The 24,593-nt window shown below is 36.7% G+C and overlaps 1 protein-coding gene across 1 annotated transcript in view; it reads right to left on the bottom strand.

The window, feature by feature from the left end:
• Nucleotides 1-24,593, bottom strand: part of HSPA12A (heat shock protein family A (Hsp70) member 12A) — a 60,453-nt gene that overhangs the window by 16,627 nt on the left and 19,233 nt on the right. The window contains exons 4-6 of the mRNA XM_062580436.1: nucleotides 18,597-18,783; nucleotides 17,620-17,724; nucleotides 14,771-14,887 (exon numbers count right to left, since the gene is read on the bottom strand). Coding sequence (XP_062436420.1) covers nucleotides 14,771-14,887; nucleotides 17,620-17,724; nucleotides 18,597-18,783 — 409 coding nt within the window. The remainder of the gene's footprint in view (nucleotides 1-14,770; nucleotides 14,888-17,619; nucleotides 17,725-18,596; nucleotides 18,784-24,593) is intronic.

Raw genomic sequence — 24,593 nt, 5'->3', positions numbered from 1 at the left:
AAAATGCAATACCATTACCATTATAGCTAAGAAGAAAAGGACAGTCAATGTTGAAAAACATTGAGTGTGCAGAGAAAGAGGAATGAAAACAACATGTGGCCAACACAAACAAATGGTGAAGCATTCGCTAAAAGTCTTGAGCCATAGAAGTTTGGGAATTTACTATATTTTATATTCATTCTTTCCATCTGCCTCACCCCCTACCCTCATGCATTGCTGCCTAAGTACTAGTGTAACTAGGCGTGGAGATTTAGTAGTTAGCAGGTTTGAATGAGGTAGACCTGAAGTTAAATCCCACAGACATTGTTTATGTAGAACACTCTAGCAGTGGTACACTGCTTCTGCCTAGGACTACATTACAGACCTATGTCCTGACTCTGTATTGATATTCCAGTCACTCAGGATCAGCAAAAACCTAGTCACTTATGAAACGTGAAGGAAACAGGCAGCAGTTTTTCCAAGAATGTTAATGCATAAAACTCAGCACAGAAATGCAAAAATTTTGTTAGTATGAAAAAATTCTTAAAAATTAATTTATTTCCAAAAGATTCCTGCATTATATACCTGGAAGAACCAGAAAACAGGACAAGAAGAACTGCTTTAAAAGCCTACCCCAAACAGTGCTCACTTTGCTCATCTGTGTGAGCACTAGGATATCATACTTCTATAAGGGGACTCTCAGACTTTCATCTGCTCTGGTAAAAACAGATATCTGAGCTAGTCCCAGTGCACTAATATTCATTCAGAAAGATGCACCATCAACAGCATACCTGAGAATGCTTCAAGCCTCAAGTTATGTGGCATACATAATTTGACACCCAGACACAGGCAAATTCTTAACCTGCCACACCAGCTCTGCTGCTGTGGCCATTAAGATATATCACCCACATGAGATAGAGCTATATAGCTGACCATAACTCCTCAAAACTGTAGGCTGCTAAGTGTTACACTAATTCAGAACTAACAGATTTTGATATCTGGACTGTAGCTCAGTGTCGCTACATTCAGAGTATCTCCCGAGAACTCATTAATATTCACTCATTCAATGTGCAGAAGCATTATTACTACAGATTAAAAATGATACTTTCAAAATCCACACTCACCTGCTACATTGTGATGCATGATGAAAGGAACAATTCACATTTAAGGTTTTTAAATACTGTAACACCTACGACCTAAAAGACAGCAGTGTGGTACAATATTGTGTGTAGTTTGAGTCTTTTAAAAAGGCACACAGAAAGCCATGAGCCAGCCTTTCATGAAAGGCTCCCATCTCTGAAAGCCACCATAATTAAGACCCTTCAACATTCAGCGTGCCACGCTGGTGTATCTTACAACGCAGCCAGCAGAATGCTACCTCTGCTAGGCCTTCTTTGTTACACAGCACTTGACTCAAACTGAATGGCATATTAGAAAACACATCATCATTCACAAGGTATGCGAACACAAAATGCAGTTCCTATCTTTTTAAACTACTATAAGCAACAGTTAGCTTTCCTTTTTTTCTATTTTGACAAAGATACGTTAGGCATCTTTTTGCAGGTAAACAACAAAATGCAGGAGCACTATGATCCATAACACAGAAGAACATGCTGAAATGAAGTATACCAGTTTCTCTGAGCAATAAAACTCATCAGAATACTTGACCCTAAGGTCTTCATTAGTGCAAAAAAGCATGTACAGAAAATAGTATTCCATCTGTTGAATTCACAATTCTAATTTATTATTAGAATTGGATATTAACTGGAGTAAGTCACATACTTTTCATATTGATCCTTACCACCTTGAGTTTTATCTGCCCTAGAAATGTGTGCTATCTTTGTGTGTCTATCCCTCTCTCTCTTGTACACACACACACTTCTCCTTCAGTCAAAAAACCTCAAAGCCAAACTTGCTTCCTAAGTAGTGAAACTTTTGAAGCCTCATGATTGACTGATGTGAGGGCTGAGAGCTCCCGCTACAGCTTTTTGTGTTGTCAAGGAACTTACAGCAATGCTTTCCTGTATGCAGCTGCCTATTTTCAATGAGCTCTGAGGCTTCTACTCTTCTATCTAATTTGGCTGATGACATACAGGCAGGAAGGTATACACATATGCACATAGTTGCATAGGTCTAGCTTGTTGTGGAAAACAGATCATGAAAAATTGCCAACTATGGAGAACAACACTACAGCAAGAGCACAACAGCAACAGTAAAAATGCTGTACTGTCTTGCACAGAATTTTCAAGAACTTTTCTCCATCCAAAAGGGAAATATTTACATTAGTTTGCATGTACTAAAATTAGACTTTCACATCCCCTGAGGTTGTGTGAAGAAAGAATAGTCTAAAACAGGGCTGGCAAACCCTGCTTAAGCTGTGGTTCATTAGGAAGTGAAGGTCTTCAAGAAAACATCATTCAACCAAATAAGTAGAAGCTTGTGAATCAACATCAATCTTTGTGTATTTTTTAAGATAGTTCTTGTAATTAGTAACAATAGGAAAGCTACAATTGCAAGTTAAACACTGCACAGCCTGCAGAGAGAAAGTATTGTGTAACTGAATCAAAGCAACACAAAACAGCAGTTGGAAATTAAGTGCCTTGTGAAATTTATACTGTTTAAACTAATCAGGTCATTGTGTTAACGGCTTCACGATAAGGCCATCCACTTAGTGCCTTGGTAAGTGAGCTCTTCTCTAATCCTCCTCCTTTTTCACTAGCTAACACTTCCTCCAGTTCCATGGCATCAAACTGGGTTGTCACAAATAAATGGCTGAGATCTAATTACAGAGAAAGAGAATGACAGGAAAGAAGATGAGCAACATGGGGAAAGATTCACAGCAGCATCACAGAGGCTTATAAGGGGAAGTTGCGTTGGCAGGGAGTGGGGCTAACGGATGTCACAGTGCTGCATGAAAAGCACAGTTCATGCAGTTTTGCTACATCTTAAGCCTTAAAAATTAGGATGCCTTCAGAAGAAAATTTTGGGAAAAAAATAAAAAATCACTAAACTGTCACATACATCGGTAAGTACCGGTTAGTCTTCAGAATGATGAGAATATCTCAGTGCAGTAAATAAGGTGAATAAATACAACAGAGTGAAGACAGACAGCTCATCTAGCTCAGTTCATTTATATGAAGAGACAGACTCTTAAAGTTGCTGAACAGAAACAAAAGGAGGATTTTCAAAAGCACTCAGGTTCCTCTTAGGGACCTCAGTGAAGAGGCTGGGTTTTCCAAAGACAGGAGAAGCAGCTAATAGGTGCTGCCTTCCTTTGGAAAGTTCTGTTTCAGGATTTCATTGCCTAGATGAAAACAGAATTGATTAACATTTTTTTTTTCATCCAGTCAATGCAATGTTTGGGCAATGGCTGATCCTACAAAACTGTCACATCTATACTGTCAGAGAGATACTTGTTGTTTGACAGAATCAAGAACTTTTTGATTTATTTCTACTTTCAAAAAGCATTAGGGTAACCTCCAAAGTCCATGTGCTCTACTGACCTAAAATTAGAGTTGTGACATAAGCTGTCCTTTGTCCTATTGTGATCTGGTGCTGCTGATAATATTTTGCACTTTACAAGTGAAATTATAATGGCTAAGTACCACAATTACAGAATTCCTTCAGTGTCAGCTTTCCCATTTGTATGGTTAAGTGACAGGACAAAGATGTTCATCCCTCTGTGACAAACCTGCCTGAGAGCACATAAATGAAATCTCAGGTTATGGTAAAATAGCAACAACTTAATTTGTGCAAAGGAAATAGAAATTATGAAAGATGAGATGACTAAGAGCCAATTGGTTTAATGGGGGGCTGGGGGAGTGGGAAGAGAGGTTGTGCACAGAACTGGAAGTTAAAAGACTGCTGCAATAGTTTTTGCATATTCATTTTCCACTGGCTTATAGGATTATGTAATGTGAAAGGCAGCGAAGGACCAGCTCCAAAGTAGTTTGATCTTTAGACAGTCCTTAAGATACTGGGATTATCATAAGATCTCTCTTTGTGCCCCAAGATATCTTCCCTTCTGTAGTGAAGAAGTAGAATCTGTTACTGTACATTTACATAATTTTTCCTTGCTTTTAAAATACGAGTGTGTGGACTTTTCAGTGCTTTTTGAATTGCCAGGGCTTGCCTATACTAAAAGCTCACACAAAGTAACCAACCCACAGAAGATTCACAGCCTCCCTACAGTCTTTATATAGAGTGGACCGGGGGCGCCTCATGCACTTTGAAGGTGGAACTCACAAGCTATAAACTCCTGTGAAAGGAGCTTTTAGGTGAAGTCCTTTAATCTGCATGAAATCAGGATACATGATAATAGGCTACTAGCACTTACACAGGACATGTGGTGAACTTAGAGCGATGTAAATTAACATCCAGTTAACAGCAACAATATATATCATTTAAAAGTTTGTGCATACGTGTGTATGTTAGAGGGGCAAAGAGTTTAGATTAGTTATTAGATTTATAATCAGAATTAATTCTGTGGTGGATGAATCCCTTGGATATCAACTTCAAAAAGCTGGGATGAAAATATCTAATCAATGTGTAGACGATTATTATTGTTGTTAGTTCCAAAGAAACCACTGGACTTATTTGTAGTCCTCTGTTATAGTATTTACACTGGAAAATAACAATGAAGCTGGTATTCTTGCCTGCTAATTTCAATGAGTAATGATTACAGCATGAACTCTGTAATGGTTATGAAGTGGACACTCTTGGACCTGTCAGTTTAAGAGGGACATGGAGAAAGTGGAGAGAGTTCAGGGAAGACTACTAAGAGAACATGCTCAGTAAAGAGAGACTGAGGTGGGCGGGCTTGTTTAGTCTGGTAAAGAAAAGGCCAACGGACAATCTAATAGCTGCGACCACTATTTGAAGGACAGTTACAAAGACAGTAGAATTCAAGTCTTCTAGCACTGCCAGCACATATAACAAGAGGAAACAGCCAAAATGCAGTTTGGTGAGTTCAAATTGAGTATTATATATATATATAAAAAATATTTTCACTAGGAAATTGATGCAGCATTGGAACAATCACTGATAGATGCATCTGTGTCCTTGCAGGCGCTCAAAACTTGCCTAGACAAAGCCTCTGCTGACCTGACCTGGTGGTGAAAATAAGCCCACTTCAAGTAGAAGGTCAGACTAGACACCTTTACAAATGGAAATAAATGCTTTCAAAGAATGCTTCTATGATTCTAGAATGGTGAGATATATGCTGAGGAAGTCCAGAAATACTGTTAAAAATCTTTCCTAAATGCAAAAGACCTACCTTTTTTCATTTCTTCTCTTTGTGACCACTGTGTCAAATTGTTGCCTCTATGTATCAGTGAGAGGGAATCAATTGTATCTGACAGTACAACAGAAATATCAGACTCACCATAATAAACCCGCAGGTATTCAGGGCCTCACAAGCTTCTGTACATAGTTCAGTCATCTTTGCAATTAGAACATTCATTTGAGTCTCTGGGCATCAAAAAGAAACATTATTCATGCTACACTTTTTGATGTGAAGGCTATACTATTTTGAAATCTGAAAACATAAAAAGCCTATCAGTCCCAAGAAGTTCTTGTAGCCTTGCGCATCAGCCACCAGTGATTTTAGGAAATGATTTAAAACAATCAGTTTAATGCATCAAGGATACACCATAATTTAAGATACTAATACGATCTGCACCAAAAAAAATCTGCCTCAGTCCAGTATTTGAGGGATTGTTCTCGTTAGGGAGGGAAATTCAGTTCCTAGTTAATTTTTCGTAAGTATTCTTCATCATTTGTACAGCCTGTAATCCTGCTCCCTCTTAATGGCTGTTCAGAAACTACTACATTATCCCAGTCTGAAAAGCAAGAAGATGAATGGGGAACCTGGAATTCCAGTGATGTGTGCCTTTAGCTTTAAGCATGCTCTTTGAGTAATGCATTTTGTGGAGCTGTATTGGCTACAGTCAGAACTTTTGCATTTGTGTGGTTACTGATTAGTTAAACCTATTTGTTATAGATGGCTAAGCTGTCTTATTGAGCTAAATGTATTTGCAATGGATGGTCAGGCTGCCTCACTTTTTTTTTTTCCCTGGGGTTTGTTACCAGCTATGAGTACAGGTTGTATTTCTAGACTGTTTTTTCATACCTTATTTTTATAATCTCTTTTTTTATATTTTCAATCTTAATGTAAGCACTGCTTGATTCTGTTATCAAAACTTACACTCACTGGGACTTGGTTGTCTGAATTTTGTACAATGAATTTCCTGGTTTTAATTTATAAAACAATAAAATTTACTAAATGTGTATATAATGCAAACCTTGAAGCTTCTAAAATACGTAATGGAATTCAAAGAAGGAATAGAGCTAGACAGTCTCAGGGGTTTCCAAGCTACATGAAACATCAGTAGCATTGAGTCCTTACTTCCACAAGGGTGATTTTACTACAGCTAGCTCCCAAGTGACTATTGCTGCAGATCACATCTATGCAGTAGATGAAATCACAGCACTAAGTGGCATTACCAAGGATTATTTGCTGCACTACATTATATTTCCCAGAATGCAGAAGGACATCAGTTGCAAGTTTTATGACTAGCATTCAATATAAAAAGCTACCAAACAAAACCAACCTCCCCCAAACACCATTAAATTCTCACAAGCTTTTCAATTTTGCATGTTCTACTATTGCATAAACGCTCTTTGTACCGCAGGCTTGCACTAGTTTCCACAACAGAGAAGCCTGACTTTCTGTCTTCCTATTTAAAGCATTTTCCTAGCATCTCAGGTTCTCCCTTTCTCTTTGTTTCAAAATATCCTCTGCTGTAGGTCCTTATGGCTCAGGCTGGTTTCATTAAAGTAAGACAAGTGACCCTTACTGTGAGCAGTTTCTCTAAGAAAATTATACGCTTGGTACATTTTATAAGTTGCATCTTATTTTGTACTGTAGTGCTTCTGATTTTACATTAACATTTTCCACTAATTTCCACTTTCAGCTTATATATACACCTTGTACTTCTTTTTTGCCATCCTTCTTGTAACTGAAGACTGACATCTAAGATGTCTTTTTGACTGATCTACTATCCTCCTTCCTTGTCCTTTCTATGAACTTACTACAAATAATCCTACCCACTATTTTTAGGCCTTGTCTACACTGGTTTATGCTTGCTTGTGAACTTGTATCTCTTCCTGCTCCTCTGGACTGTAGTTAAAGCCTCTCAGACTGCTGTTTTCTTCTTTTGGCTGGAACCTCCTCTCAAGTAAAATCTTTCTTCCAGCTGGACAGAATATTCCTATTTTCAGCGATTTATATTGTTTTCAATGCCTTTCAAGGTATAAGGATCTACAAGATCCTCAGAAACACATTCCACTACTATATGTAATATTCACCTTCCTTCCCAGTAGGCAGTAGATTCCACTATATTGAGACAATTACTAGAGGAGAGGAACTATATATAGCTTTACAAGACAAGGCTTTACATACAGCCTTACAAGACTAGCACAGATCTATCTACTCTTACCCAGAATGCTGGGAAAACTCTTCATTTTACTTGAACTGGCTGGCAAAACAAGAAGACAACTTCAAAAATCCGGAATTGTGCCATACAAATAGATAAGTCAAATTTAACAGAACTGAATTAGCAGGCAGCTTTGTCAAATGCCTGTGAACCTGCCTAGGTAATTAGCATGTGTGTAACTGAGATTTATTAATACACATTTCCCACTGTGCTAAATTCCCACTGTGTAGATTTTCACTCCTCAGTTAGTTATCCTTTCCTAATTAATCATAGCTACAACATGCAGTATCCTTCCTAACATATCACTTCATAAACATTTTAATCCTTATGATGTTAAAGATCCTAACACCATAAAAGCGAAAGCATGGACTCAAGAGAATTGCAGGAGCTGCAAATAATCAGGACAGTAGATGCATTAACACACTTCTGCTCTTCTGCCTCCACTAATACTGTTTCAAAGAAATTACCAGCTTTCCAGTGCTGCTTATGCCTGAACACCACTGGCTTTTTATGTAGTTTATAGCAAAAGTCTGTTACACTGCTTAGACACAAAACTAAATTCCAGTTGCATGTGCTTTACATACCAAAGAGGACAATACTTACAAAGGAATAAGCTTAGCTTAGCTCCACAGGTGTCAATCTGGTTAAGTCTCTCTAGTTGTTTGTCTTTTTCAATCAAATTAAGAGAGGAAATGACAGAACTGTAAAAGCAGCAACTCATGAGCAGACTTTTCAGAACTAGAAGAGCATAAATAATTTCTGAAAAAAAGGACTTAGGTCAGTTCAGCTGCAACAGCAAATTGTACCCCATCACTGAGCTGCATCTCTGTGGGCGGCCATGGCTATTTTCGGCAAGTTTAGCTCCTTCAGCCAGTTAACTTTTAAATTGTCTCACCTGTCAGATGAGTGCCAGCACAAAGAAAGAGACAGGAAGGATATGCAACCAGAGGAAGAAGGGAGAGCAGCAGCTGCCTGTTTAGCAGCAACTAGTTGTATCTTCATGTGACACTCCTAGGCTCCTAGGGAGTCTCAGGGAGTTAGAAAGCATTCTCTGCTATCAGCTTGTGTACTGCCTACAGTGAATTCAGCACTTTCCTTCCCTCACTGTCTCATACACACAGGGCTATGCCATGCAATCTTCTTGTTGGCATAACTCCTATTGAAGTGAAGTGATGCAAACAGCAGATGCAAGCTCATGGTGTCAATTTAAATGAAAGTTTAGGTCACAAAGTTTTTCATCAGTATTATCTCATTGATGGCAGTGGGTTGGGCCCTAATCTATAGACTGTTTCCATCCATAGCATCAAAGGGTAGTTTAGGTAGCAAATACTGGCAAAGAGCCCAGCATTAATTCACAAACCTGTAAATGGCCTGCCTAGCACAGAGCTGCTGCTCCACTCTCTCCATATATGGTGGAAAAGGGACTTAAAGTCATTTTTCCTGCTGTCCATACAAAAAACTGTCAGAGCAGCTAGGGCCAGCTGCTGCCTCTATGTCAACACAACCAAAGGCTTCCAAATCTGCAACATGTTCCCATGAGACTGGAGAAATGGAACTACACTAAGTCAATACAGATGACAATTCTAGTGAACTGAAAAGCTTTATTCTAATATGGGCTGTATGTTGTTAATGCATTTTACTGTCCTTTAACTAAAATTACTTATTTGTCAGTTACAGTCCATTTTACTTTATACTGTCACACCTCTCATTGATTACAACTGAAGTCTGTAGGAAATCCCTTTATTTGTCCTGAAATCACTATTGTCTTTAGCTTCCTGCCTCTCAGAAAGCTCTCTCTACCTTAGAAGATAATCCAAACTGTGCTACTAGCTGGAAGGATGACAACTATTTTAGTGTACTCATTTTCTTTTTCCTTCTCCTTTCCTCCCTCTAAAATGAAAAAAAAAAAAAAAAAAAAAAAAAAAGTTCTTAATGCCTTCCAAAAAGCAGATCATTTTTGTTGGAAAGTGTTTAACAATAGAACAGACATGCATATCCGAGACAATACCTCATTAAAGAAAAAGAAAGCCGTCCTATTTTTATTATAGATACATTTTGAAATTTCTCTCTAGAGAATTACAAAACAGCCTATTAGGTTAGTCACAAATGGGCTCATGTAAGCCAATGTCTCTTTTAATTATAAAGATGTGACTTCCTTGGTCATTCTAACCCATTTCAAGACAGAAAGAATCTAAAAATCTCTTTTTTTCCAAAATACTGTAATATAAATAGTAAGTATCAGTAAATAGAAACACTGTGTTAAACTGAAATTCACTTACTACAATACTTCATCTGATAGATATTCTGTTATCCAGAGAGGGACATTTCATAGCATGATCCAAAAACTCTCTACAGCTGTTTGCTGCAATCTGTTTTTTGCATTAAACCTCATTATCATCAATATACCTGGATATTGGCTAAATCCTGACACTTGAAGTCTTACATCCTTTCCACAAAATGTTATAAATCTAACAGCTTGGGATATCCTTCACAGTCCTGTAACTATCAGTTCTTCTGAAGAGTGTTCAGTATCCGACCTCAATCACATCCTCTGACAATGAATTCCACATACTCATCACCTGGATGAAAAGTGTTGCCTTGGATAATGCCAATTTTCCTGTTTCTGTTTTAGCTAAAATCCTCTTCTCAGTTGTGTGTAGAAACAAAATGAATGAATGGTGTTAGAAAACACTGGTTGGTGGTTAACATTTAAAACTTTTGGTATAACATCCAATGCATTTCCTTTTTAAGGTTCCAGTCTTTTCTATGGGTGATCTAACACAGTTTCTCGAGGCCTGTTGTCATATTAATTGTTCTGAATCTGTTGTATTTCAATAATATCCTTTTGAGGCAACATTAGTTCTACGCACAGTATCCAAATAAGGCTGTAATATTTATTTATAGGAAAAACTTGTTACAATATTCTCCATATTGCTCGCTGTTCCCATTCCATATCATGGTAACACCTTGCTTTGTAGTTTAGGTCTTTTTTTTTTTTTTTTTAACATAACTTCATATCAGACAGAAGTATACTCACAGTCACATTCACATCTCTTCTCAGATACGATATGATTCATTCAGAACTGCCTAGGACAACCTTTTCATTTAAGTGCTCCTTTCCAGTGTGCTTCACTTCACATTTTTATTGGCAAGAGATTTCATATGCCAACAAATTACTCAGTTATCAAATTTACTTACTTTTCTCTATAGAGCAGGCTAGCATTGATCAATGTAGTGTAATGTAAACCAAGAACATAATGTGTTAAATAATGTTTATCATGCTCATTCCATGACATAACTGAGGTGAAAATACTAAAAAACCTTCAGGGTAAGAGCTGGTTAAAAAAAGCAGCATCAGAATTTCAGGCTCTTGTACTTAATCCTATAGTCTAGAGTGCCTCTCTGTTTGTTTATAGGAGCTTATACATGCAAATTTTTGTAACTGGAATACAAATCTACTTCAGAGCCCTAGAATTCCATTTCAGAATCCACAGTACATACTAAAAAAACCAAAAAACAAAAACAAAAAACAAAAAAAAAAAGAAGAAAAAAAAAAACCTTACACTATCTCTAAGTAACTGACCAGTTGACTGATGTTTTTAAGATTACTGGATTTTGGGGGTAAGTTTATGAAAATAGGCTAGCCTTCTCTTTCCTTTGCTCTATCCTGAGTACACTTGGCATGCCATATTTCACTTCTTTATTTTATAGCTTCTGCATTCTGGATTGTGACATATTCCTGTCACACTCTAACCCCTTCTCTACACCTTATTTTTACTAGCAAGCTGGAATTCAAGAAATTCCAGCTTGCAGATTCTGCCTTGTGTTTACTATGGCCCAAGAACATGTATTGAAACATGAACCAGAAGACTGTCATTACTAAAAAGAAACACCATTAGGAATATTAAATCTTGTGTTCCCTGATAAACAACCTACAGCACCTGAATTTCATTTGGATAAGAGTTTAAAAGTGCTGCTCATAGTGAAACTTTAGGACAGCAAAGCACTATAAGACTGAACCAGCTATTCATCCTTACTAAATTCAACCAATTTCTACATACTAAGCATAAATGGTCTTGAATACCCTTACAGGGTATCTTTCCATTAACAGGCACCTTCTTTTTTTGCCATCAATAACACAAGACTAACAAAACACTGAATTTTCACTTGTTAGTGAAATCAGGCAGAGAGATGGGATCCTGGTACTGCATCCACGCTCCTGGGCCGTTGTTGTGATGCTGTAAGAGCTAGGCCATGTTCACGAGCAGGAAGAGGCTTGCCTCCAGACTGCAGTCATTTTTTCATGTTAGGGTGCAATTTCAGGCCCAGTGTAGGCAGTCGCATGTGACTGCTGCTGCAAGGGTAAGAGTAAGGGCAGGCCCCACCCAGGGGGGAGCAGGACAGCGTCACATGTTATACAACCAGACCGCACCGCCAATGTCTCCAAAATTAGAAAAATCAGCAATTCGAATTTGTCACTCACAATGCAAATTCTTGATAAGAACAGAGTTTCTTCTAAGACTGCTAAGTACAATGCTGCTAAAACTACACCAAAGCAAAAAAAGTGAAATAGAACAAGTAGGGTACCAGACCTCATTAGGCACATACGGCTTTATGACTGTCTCTGGATAAATAGGACTTAAGTAGGAGCAATATAAAGAAGTCTCTGTGGACTGTGGACTGTTATTCAGGAAGAAAGCAGTTTTGACTCAGCATAGTGAGATTGCAAAGACATGCAACTCTCTAAAGCCTACTACATTCAGTCCTTCAGGAGGCTCCAGAGAGCAAAGTAAACCAGAATAAACAAATACCTGCTTCAAAGAGGTAACAATTCAGGTACCAAAAAAAGAGTTAATAGTAGAAAAGTACAAAAGATGAATAAGGACAGGGCAGACAAGGTAACAGCGAGAAGTAATAGGAGCTGTTTTCACATACCAGTAAGTCAATTATAGTACAGTTTTTGTAGGCATGAGAAAAGGCATTTTAGAGAGGGTCTCAGAGGAGGAAAATGAGTTAGCATGACAGATATTCATGACCAGGACATGCAGTTTATGTCAAAGGTGACAGAGATGAAGGAGTCAGATGCAGTCAATCCCCTGTCAAAAGTGAGGCTAGACAAACTTTTAATGGCAGTATTCTGAAGGGACACAAACTAGGCCAGATCACAGTTGCCAAAGCCAAAGAAAGAATGTTGTAGTAACTGAGATGCAAAATCAGTGACAGCTTTGATGAAGTTCAGCAGTATGTACAGACAGGAAAAGTTGTTATGCAGACAGAATTAGCAAAATTTTCATAGGCTGGATGTAGAGACAGAAGAAGTGTGAGCCAAAGGAAACACTCAGATTACACATTCAAAGGACAAGCTGCATAGCAACTGGACGGGGAGGTCAAAGTTACAGTAGATTAAGAGCTCCAGGTTAGGAATATTTTGGCAACAACAAAACATTGATGAAGGGATGTCAGAGATGCATTAGGATTTCAAGTTGGATAGAAGGAGCCAAATCCTGAGTGCAAAAACAGATCTACAATACTTTTTACTTGATTTTGATAGTTTCATGCAGTTTAACTTGCTTAAACAACCATTAACACTTCCTGAAGGGCTGGACTTTTGCATGAAACAAAGACTGAAGTTATCAGTGCTTTTATTCTCTTAAGAGCTAGGTCACTTCCCATTATTAACTAAAGCAGATTTACACTACTCTTCAACAATTCCCACTAGTTAGCCATCAGCTAGCTTAGACTGATGGTCGTACTTCAGTGTACTTCCAGTAACAAAATGTCTACCACTACCTTTTCGTACTTTGCTGAACACCCAGATTACTCTTACAACAGCAAGCTCTCATTTTCAGGATGTTTGCACATAATAGAATCTAGTAACGAGGGCTGGAAATTTTAATCTCTCTTTATGTACAGGTTTGAAGAGCATGCTAGACCAGAACGGCAATAGGAATCTGAGAGTGAATGACAATGCAGAACTCTTCATTTTCCTTTCTTCATCCCTTGTTTACTTTAAACATCAAATATATATGTTAAGTGAACATTCAATTATTTCCCTAAATTCTTTTTTTCCTGCATCTGATCACACACCCTGAGTTAAAAGCCTTGTCAGTCCTTGCTGTTTATCAAGCTTGCCAATAAAAAGACACAATCACAGACAAAACCACAGACACAGACACTAGTCAACAACATTCCATTGTGCCGCAAATGAGAAATGGCAAGAGATCTACCTTACCCTGTCCTGCTCCTTACACAGCTCCCATTTCACAAGCACACATGCACACAAACAGCAGGCGGACAACAATATAAAAAAATAATGAACAGGTCTCTTGTGTTTCAGATTTACCTACAACCGTGTCGTTCCATCAGAACTTTAAGAGTTTTGCTTCTGGCACTATCATTAGCAATCCCACAATAAAGACTGTTAAGAAAAATGTTGCTCAACATTAGAGATGGGTAAAAACAAGAGTTAGAAAAATCTGGGTGCTTCCCAAGAGCACTCTACAAGTTACTCAAACTACCAGGTATCTTACAAACTGTGCATTGTGCATCTGCTGCCATGGGTTATGTAAATCTATGTGACCAAAAATAAATAAAACAAAACATAATATGAATATCCTGATGAAAAGAAGAACATGTACATCCAATACATCAAAGACAAACAATCTGAAGTAAAGGACATGGATATAACAAGTGTGCATATTTTATGCATTTGAGGAGGAGAGGGTTAAATGCACAGAAATCTTTTACTAGTGAAAATAACATTTGCATATAATTTAATATCCAAACTATCCAGTTCACAGTCTTTTCATTCCTACCATGGGAAAATGGAAAGAAGAAAAAAAAATTCCCACTGAGGAGGCTTTCTGTTTTCCCTCCTCTTCCTTATTTTTATACTTTAAAAGCCTGTAATGACCTAAGGAAAATAACAAAACAAAATTGAGTCCAGTACTGAAATCAAATTTCCCTTGGGTCTCAAAACTACATGTGTTCCATTTTCACTGAATTCAGCAGGAATACAGTGTACAAAATGACTAACACGTTAGAGCTTGTGGTGAGGGGCACTAATATATAAATCTAAATAGAAAGAAAAAGGCATTTAAGAGATGAATACATATGACTTAAAGCTACTGCTTTGTAGAGTTGCCTTCTTTTTTCAATGTTTCTAGCCTGGCTCTTTTCTAGACCAGTTTTATATAGAGTATATTAGTGTCAATTGCCCAAATAATACAATTTATCATTTAGGTTACCAAGTAGAGCTTTAAAGGGGCACTTCTACTTTCATCTAGTAATCTTACCTTGTAGGCAGCTTGTCTCATAAACTGTTTTGCAGGCTGCTTCCAAATAGCAGGCACTGTAATAACCCATCTTACTTCAGAGTTTTCAAAGTCTGAGCCTGCTTGGTCACTGAGCTCCTACACCAAAGGAAAACAGAGATAAATGTAAGATGATGGGTACCAATTTTATGAGAAGACATTATTTTCTGCTAGATCCAGTAACAATAAATTTCTCTATTTTTTCCTGTCAACAAATCAAAATATTTAAATTATTGCTAACATGTTAAAAAAGCTTTACTGTGTCAAATCCTTCAATTAGGATTGACACTTCTACCAGACACCTCTAAAAAAGTTTCCTGCTTAACGTTAAGTAGGAAAGTTAGTTTTTCCAAAGGCAGCTCATGCATTGCTGCATATTACAGAATGTTTATGTACATACTTAGTAATAGTGTGGTATTTGCTGCTAGTCTGAAGAATTCACACTTGCATCTTGATTAATATACAGAAAAATATTTGAGGTATAAGTCATGAACATTATATTTTACAGTCTAGATTTTTCAATGACTTCTTTATACATTATTCACTTTTAAATCAAAGTTTTAAATTCAGTTAGTAAGAGGAAGTTACAGTTAAAACCTTAAAAAAATTGACTGCTGCTTGAGAAGTTTGCTTTAAGCAAACATTCAATGGCAGTTTAGTTCCTTTATTTTTCTTTTTTTCCCTTAAAAAGAGGAAAGTCTGTATTGCATTTGCAAATTAGGTGATATACTGACATGCTTTGGGAAAGGTTCCAAGTAAAATGTCATTACCATATGTCCTATCTAAATCTCCATCCAAACAGGGCAAGGTTCAGAAAGGTGAACAACAGGCCTTTAGAATGTAAAAAAATGTTTCTGCATGTGCTGTGCCAAGGTGTTGTGTTTGCTTAGCTATGCCATAATCCAAAAATCCATGGTAGAAAAGTAGTACTTTTATACTGCACAGGGCACTTCATATGGACAGATGATTATAATCCAAAGTAACAGACCATTTACACGGCTTGACTAATTAGTTTTAGCATGCACTTACAAATCACAGGGATCTATTTATTAACATCAAGAAAGGATGCAATGCTGAAGAGGGAACATAGCAGATATAAGGATTGTAAGAATTTCCCCAAACTATGCATAGGTTCAGGTCTGTCCTTTAAAATTCTCGTCAAATACAGTCTTTGACCAGACAAGGATTTCAAATTGCAGTGATAGGATTTGTGCCTCTGTAGCCATTAAGAACAGACTGAGATCTCACAGATATTAAATTAACCCCATTCAGAAAAGCAGGTAAGCTTTCTAACAAGGCTCTTTTAAACAACACGTGCTTGAGTGAAGATTTAACAACTGATCTGGCCTATCAACTACTATTGTTTACATTGACATTATGGTGGTGCATCTGAAGCCGATGTGTATTTAGTTCATGTTTGGCTGTTGAATGAGATTTTAAATCTCAGAAACTGTTTACTGGGAAAATATATTTTATAAGAGAATATCAAATACATTCCTAGGAACCAAGAAAAAAAATACAAGAAAGAAGTATTGTGGCATTTCAAATGTGAAACCAGAAAATAAAATGCATTTTCCTTAGTCTGTAAGAAACTTAGAAAATCTATTTTCTTTACTGTAAAGAATTCATAACAAATTGCTTGCCTTTCTCCTACCAACAGCAGCCACAGTAGGGGGAAAAAAAAGTATAGAAAAGCAGGCAAAACCTGACACTAAAGGCAGTGTAAACAGGCCCTGTTTCAGAACACAATATGAATTTAACCCGTAACTGGTGTCTTACTTCAAGGTTCTCCTTAACGCTTGTTAGATTTTTTTATATAAATGTACATTGAAGATCAGGGTAAAAAATAACACTTCATAGCATAATGACCTGAATTTCACCCCGTGAATGCACACTGTCAGCACAAGATGGAAATACCATTAAATGAGCCCAATTGTGGCTCTTTGGTAACGTGTGCTGCAGTTTAACTGTGTGAAACAGCATAAAGAAATGTTGTGCAGCAGTATCCGAGTTGGTTTGGATAATGAAGGCTGTGTACCTGTGCTATTGCAAAGCCTCCTACAGCCTAAACACTGAGCTTCTCAAGGCAAACAAGCAGCCTACACAGACCACTGTGCAAGCATGATTACACTGCTGCCACCACGTCAGCTTATCTTGTGCACTTCAACAGGTCATCACTGTACAGACTTACAGTGAGATTCAACTCACTAAATTGTAAAACAGCTTTTAATAATCTCTTTCTATTACCGAATAAATCCAGCTCTTTTGACTTCCCTTTGTTCAATCACTGAAGACAATGTTACATTGGAACAGCAGAGATCAGTAGGTGTCCGTCCTACAAGGCTTCACAGTATACAAAGTCTTTAACATAAGAGAGAACCTTGAGTGAGCACAAAACAATGAACTGCCCAACAGCAGCAGAACTGCAGGGGCCAAGGCCAGAAGCCAGACTCAGATTAAATGCCTGAGAAGTTAAACATACAGATAGAGTGAAATGCTGATCTTCAGCTCCCGCAACTGTAAATTCTATTTTCAGATCAACATTTTTCAAGCAATAGAAAAGATTTATATCAGTAAGAAAAATATTCAAAAACCTGTATCACAGTGATACATTTGCTATTATTGAATCAAGCTTCCTCTGTGCAAAGGGAAATCACTTCAGGCTGTTATGAACTCTTCAGAGTCCACAGCCTTCCTAGCATTTCTACAGCTGCCGTGCTTTGTTTACATCAAATATACTAAGGTTAAAGCTTGGCAAGGTTAAAAGTCTTACGCACACATTTTTCTCAGTTATAAATATAGAAATTCTAGATAAGGAAACATTATTCTACCTTTAATGCCTGTTCCTTAAAGAATTGCAGGGCGTAAGCAAATATCTCAAGTGCTTTGACTTTTTTGCCATTTGCAGCTGTCAGGTCTGTCTCCATGGTAAGATTCTACATGAAAGAAAATAACTGGAAGTTACTCAAAGGAAGAAGTAAACATACAATTAATTCCCGCTGCTTGAGGAAAAGGAATTCTTCTTTATCCACCTGGCTAGGAAAAAGTGACAAAATTGTTCTGAAGATGATCTAATCCATCACTTGAATTTCCTGGAGCATAATATTTGCTGTTTATTTTAGATCTTTTTTTATACACCTATCATATCTACAAATAACTGTAGGCATATAGTGCACTATTAACTAAATATTAAATAATTAGAATAAACTGCAGCTGTAATTAATTGTAACAAAATGGCATATGCAAGGTATTTAATCCAAGTTAAGAGCAAAAAGCATGGATTTTTGGCTTCCTACCAACACATGAAACCAGAAAGCATCTCAATACATAAAGTACTGGCCAAGTCCCAAAGTTATAGAACAATTTATTTTGAAGACAAAACTATAATCAGTAGCAATAACATAAAATTATTACAAGTAATCTGGGTGAATTTGTTTCTGTGCACAGGAGTTCAACTCTTATATTTCATTTTTGCTTTCTGAATGGATTTTATATAGCAGCTAGACCTCATTCAGACTCCCTAAACAGCTATGAATTTCACTGAAAAAAGATAGGACAGGAAGATCTAAGGAAAGTAGATACCGAACTGCTACGATCTAGAAAGCAGGCAGTCAAACTTGCCAAAGACAATGACAAGCAAAACAAACCAAAATATGTTAACTGAAGTGTTTCATTTAATTTATTTACTTTCTAAACATATAAATGAAGCTGCTTCCTCATTTACAATCTTTAGACAAGATCTAGCATCCTCCACGGATGATTTGAGTAGCAAATGCACAATTATCCAAGAGAGTTAGTTACTACTTACACCAGTGGTATGTAGCTTCATCTTAAACTTTTCAAAATACAACCAATGCTTTGACTCATTTGGATCCAAGTCATGGTAGAAATCTCTTGCTGCATATCCGAAGCTATGAAACTTCCTTTCTGGTGTTAAGAGGATAGTAGTTGGTGTCTTCTGATTGGATACGCCTGGATCTCCACCTTCCCATCGTCTATCAAACAAGTGAACCATCTTCCGTAAGTGACACTCATGTTCAGAGCAGCAGGAAAATTAGTGTATTGTGAGAAAACAATAATTTCCAAGATTTTTAATTTCAGTCCTCGTAAGACCAAGTGTTTTTATTCACATCCAAGAAAAGACGACTGTCATTTTTATTTCAGACAACTCAGTAATTTTTGCATCTAGTTGTATAGCTTTTAAGGATATAATCATACTATTTCTTCAATAAAAATACAGATTCCCTGAAATAAGCCACAGAGAAGTAACAAGGAAACAGTATTACATTTATATTCTCAAACTAAACATACATATGTAATAAATATTGCATGGAAAAACTGTCTGATTTTTTTTTAAGAATTGAAATAGAATGAAAAGCCAAATCCTCAAAACCAGTGGCCTATGCAATCCTAATCAGACTGTTTGCATGCTCATTTGTAAGAGAATATTTTTCTCTATTTTGAATTAGTGACCTGTTTAAATCAGCTGACTCTAGTGTGCAGAAGTTGATTACATTCCTGCTGCTGTTACAGAGAGCTCTGTGATGCCAGACAAATCAGAATAGCAAATATCCAATGAATGTGCATGTTCCTAATTTCCTGGACACCTGAAACTCTGAAACCTGGTCTGCAGATTTTGAACACTCTTCCCTGCACTTTCTACTCCCTGGAAACCAAAAGAACTTGTATTTTAAATGTCTAAAATGCTATAAAGATTTTACAATCTCTCTAAAAGCAGATGATTCCTCAACCCTCAAATATCTCATAGGCACCAAAACCTTTCCCTCACTACCATGTATAAAAATGTCAGATAAAACTATATATCAAGACTGTGACAGTATCTTCACAACCTGAGAAGCACAAAGGTACAAAAAGGCCTATGAAAACGGTTTCATTTTTCAGTTCAGATTTGCACAATGTGAAGTAAGACAGAGTTTGATTTACAGAATGAATAAGGAAGATAAATCAGAACATCGAACACAGAAACACTCTCCATCCTTTGTATTAAATGCAGCAAGAAGTCTGCAGAAGGAAGAAAACTCTAAGGTCATACAATAAAAAGTAGTATTAGAGAAATAGCTGAGAATATTCTATTTTCTCTTCACTTCTCCCTCACAGAAAAGGAGAATGGTAGAACAAGGAACTCAAATTACTGTTTCCTCATCATATACAAGTACTTTCAGCACTGGAGGGAAAAAAAAAAAAAAAAGATAAATGTTTAAGTGTCAGTGGAAAATCTGAGCAAACTATCAGTCATAATCATAATGCAGTTCAAAAAGAGGCCAAGTTAAGATCAGCAGAGCAATTACATTCATTATTAAACTGAATGTTAAGAGCTTTTCCTTTGGATAGCAAAATACACTTTCCTAACATTCTCCTGCTGAAAGACCTTAAAGCACAAGAAGATTGTGTTGTTTTGTGGCACTTGATTATGCAGCATAGGAAGATTATTCAGAAAAATATATTTTTCCATTTTACTCCCAGAGGCAATTGAACTAGTTGGAAGGTAACTAATCTCCCGACTGGGGCAGAAAACTGATACAGAAAATTTCAGACTAGGGGGTTAATATTTGGCAAAGTAATAAGCAGCTAGGAACAGGATCTTAGAAAGCGCTGGGAAGCTTTAAGACCATTCAACTAGATCCAAAAAGGGAAAGAAAGGTTTATGTTTTTTTAAAAACCTGGATATATATCATAGGAATTGCAAAACTGTTCCCTGGAAAATTTACCTCTATATTATTTCTTAGCATTTTCTCAGAAAAAAAAAAAAAAAAAAAAGAAAAGAAAAGAAAAGAAAAAAAAAATTAAGATGGTTCCAGGATATGTCATTCTTCTTCCTTGCAGCAGTATCAGTGATGGCAAGGAATCCCCACATGTCTAGGAATTTAATCTAATATAGAGGGCACTTCTATTGATTTGAAAGTATGATGAGAAATGGATGTTTTTCACTTTCATCCACGGGAAAACTTCGCTAAACTCACTGGCCCTGCTGCTCAGCCCCAGGGCTATTATCAGCCATGCAAGGACGCTGGTTTCTATTCATTTCTTCTCACCTACTGCTAGAAATGTAGTTGATTATCTCCGAAAACCTTGGAGTAAGTGTTAGAGTAAACATATGGTTCCAATGCTAGGAAGTACAAATCCCACAGCCCACTAACAGAAAACATTGCCTATTCCACCAGAATGTTAAATCCCACACACCAGTTGCAAGTGGAGAGGAGGTAGAACGGTATCGTTTTTGCCTTGAAATCATTAGTGATTCATTCTGAGTCACTGGTGTGAAACTTCATAAATAGAACATGTGCTAAGATGCTGGCTAATAACAACACCTTTTTATTTTTTTTAAGGATAGAGACATTTTCTCTTTCTGGAATAAGTAAGTTCAAACAATGACGAATCGATGCTCAGTTCTATGGTTGAAATTTTCAAAACTAAGGAATGAAATGCTCAATGCCTGATGAGTTTCTAATGGAAACTAGACACTGAAATTGTTGAGCCAGTTCAAAAGTTCTCAGCCTGTATTTCTAAAAAGGAAGTCTGACTGTATCATTTGCTCTCAGAGCTTTAAATACATTTCTGTGTGGCATCTTTTCTAGAGAGAAGCAGCTGCAGTCAATAGCTTGTGTATCCCAATTCCTGACTCTGCTACACTCTTACGTGAAATCCTAGGTTTAATCCACTTAGAAGAGGCTTCTTTCAATAGTATAAGTAAGGCTAGGATTTCAACACCTATGGTCACATCACTTTTCTTTCATGGTTCTGATACAGGTAAAATGATGGCAATAATGCTCTTCAGAAAAAAAAAAATTTTGAAACGTGTATTAAGAGCATGAACCAATACAAGCCAGCAGTACTCTAAATGCATGTGAAGGCTATTTCCTGAAAGCAGAGTCACAGCTAAAAGTCTACTCAAGAAGAACTCAGGGTAAATTTTTGCCTAAATTTAAATATTTGAGACCAGTTCCTAGGCTGATTAGAGTAGCTTACCTGAGCAGTATAGAACAGTTCACAGCCACAGAAGATCTAACTATATAGTAACACTGTAAAAAAGAGCTAAATTAATAATGTGGAAAGGATCTTAAGATTATACTAAGATCAGAGAAATGTCTTTCCTTAAACATGAATCTGGCTACAAGTCAGAGTAAACAGTGATCCTTGGAAAGTGATGAGAACTTGATCCAGAGCAGCAGCATAACATTCAGGAAAATGAAGCAGTGGGGTCATCAAATTGTAGTTCAATGCCTCTGAGTGTGTATCTGTGAGACTCAAGCATGAGTCTGCCAAGAATCACAATCCAACAGGGAAGAGAAGAAAAAAAATAGGAGTCGGAAGTTATGCTAAAAAAAAATGACATTCTCCTTCCTTCCAAAGATAGGATGCAATGTGTTTCATAATCATGCATATTCTTCTCTGTATTTTGTATTCATTTATGAAATACTTAAATTCAGTTTGTTGCTGTTTAATCAGCAGCCAAAGCATTTACAGCTAAACATAAGTGCACGTAAATCAATAGGAGTTTTTCAAAACTGCATAAAACATCATATATTTGCTTCAGTGGAAATTATTAACTAGTTCTATAGCATGGAACTGTGTTTCATTATGGCTCTGGCACTGCACTTCTTATTGAAGTGCTTACTGAAGTCATAGCCAGATTGTTCACAAAAATTTATTCATAGACTCAAGGTTTGCAGAAAATTACACTCATTTTAATGTATACTTCTACCCTGCAACAAGAACTTGACATAAGGCAACACAACTATCTTTACAGAAGCAGTAGGGAACTAATAGGAGTTTACAGGCATGAAGTATTACCTAAAATTGATAAAACAGTAACTTATGTTATGCAAACAACGTAAAGATATTCATCAGTCATCCAGAAACACATTCCCAATTCCAAATATATGCTTTAGTCTACTGAAATCCATGAGGTTACTCATACATTTAAAGCTAAGCATATGCCCAAAACACTTTACTAGGTCAATGCCTACAAATTCATCTGTTTAAGTACTGGGCCTCACACGAAATAAACACACAGTCAGAGCCATGATTTTGTTTGCCTGTTAATTATATGTCTAGAATCACAACTTTGCTGAGACTCTACAGTCTAACTTAGCACTAAAGCACTGTGTATGTTAACTCTTTTACCAAAGTAGGACCTTCTAACTGAAACCATCTTACCCTCTTTGAGATATTTTACAGAAAAGCAGCTTTGTTAAAAGGCAGTCAGAAATCCAAATGTCTGGAAAGGATCAACACTAGAGAGGGAAAGTGGAAAAAATGTTAAGAAGCAAAGAGGACCATGTATCATTGGTATGCTTTATTTTAATGTAAACATTCTCAAGTTTGGGTGGGAAGTGACATTTACTCCGCTGAAATATTTGTAAATCACCCCATGTGTAAGCCTAATTATATACAGAGTGCGAACTTCTTAATGCCTTCTTAACTACTGCCTGACTTGTTCTGATACAACTCTCTTCATTGAATTTTTGATTTCATATATACATATTATTTTGTAATTCAGTTTCAGCTATATCTTTGCCCAAATCCTGCCATTAACAAGACAATGAGCAGTCTGGATATACTCCCTGCCAGCAAGGTACTTTATGAACTTTTTCAGTACAACTTCACAGCCAGAAGTACAGTCAATATTTTTTTAGACATTCTTGTTATTAAAGTATTTTCCATTGTTTGAAGTATCTGTTGGATTCTTTTTGTTGAAAAATAAATGAATTAATTTATTTGATGTCTTTTTACATCAGGATCCCGTAATGTCCACATACGTATGAAATCATGATTGTGTGATAAACATAAATTATGGTATTTTGAACCACAAGAGATAAAATGTCATTTAAGATTTGGAATATACTCCCTGCTAGCTATATATCACTCAGATTTCAATGTCTCAACCCTGAGATCTGCAGCAGCAAGCCAGGTGCCCCAGAAGGAGAATCAAGCTTCTAAATAACTGCAGCAGAGTATAAACCCAATGGCAAAATCAAGTCCTAACTATTTTGTAATATATATTCTGTAATTGTAAAATTTTGCATACAAATACATTAAGGGATATCCCTAAGTAAAATCTTCACAGCAGTTACAAGAATGACATTGTAGATATGATTTACGGTTGCTCAGGTATAGTTTCAGAGATAACTTCCCTCACTTCATCCAGCTTTGCTTATTTTAAGAACTTTGATTTAATCATCTACTATTGAAAGAGATTAGGAGACAGTGATAAGTAACTTAGCTGAGACAGTTACACGTTAAACTGTCCTTTGACTTCTAGCATCATGGAGCTCTTAGGCTGTTAGCAGAACAAGAGACTGATAGGACACAGAAAGGCCTTGAAGCACTACTTGTCCATACTGAAAACATTCCAAATACATCTTTGCAGCCATATGGCCTATCACTCTTTCAAAATTTATCTCCCTTTAAAATTTATTTCGTATCACCCAATTGTATCACATTTCCCTGAAATACTCTGCAATGTTATACAAACTGACCATTCAGGCTGACTGTGCAAATTGTCTGCTGAGATTTAAACAGCTCCATTCAGCTAGCATCTTTGCTTAGAAAAATTACCATATATCACACTGGACTACATTAGATTAGTTTTACAGTCCTATAATTCTCAGCATTACAAGCAACAAATAGTAAATTACCTATTGCTACAACAGCAGCTTTGTTCAGAGGAACTTCTATAGCTAAGTTTTTCAGAGATCAATTATTTATGCCTGAAATTTTCCATATCTTGGTCTTGTTACACAATTAAAAAAAAGAAAAAATGAAAAATAATATTGAAATGGTT

Source organism: Rhea pennata, chromosome 7 (genome assembly GCF_028389875.1).
Source record: "Rhea pennata isolate bPtePen1 chromosome 7, bPtePen1.pri, whole genome shotgun sequence".
NCBI lineage: Eukaryota > Metazoa > Chordata > Aves > Rheiformes > Rheidae > Rhea > Rhea pennata.
Note: the sequence above shows the minus strand (reverse complement) of the source record. Positions and strands in the feature narration are given on the sequence as shown.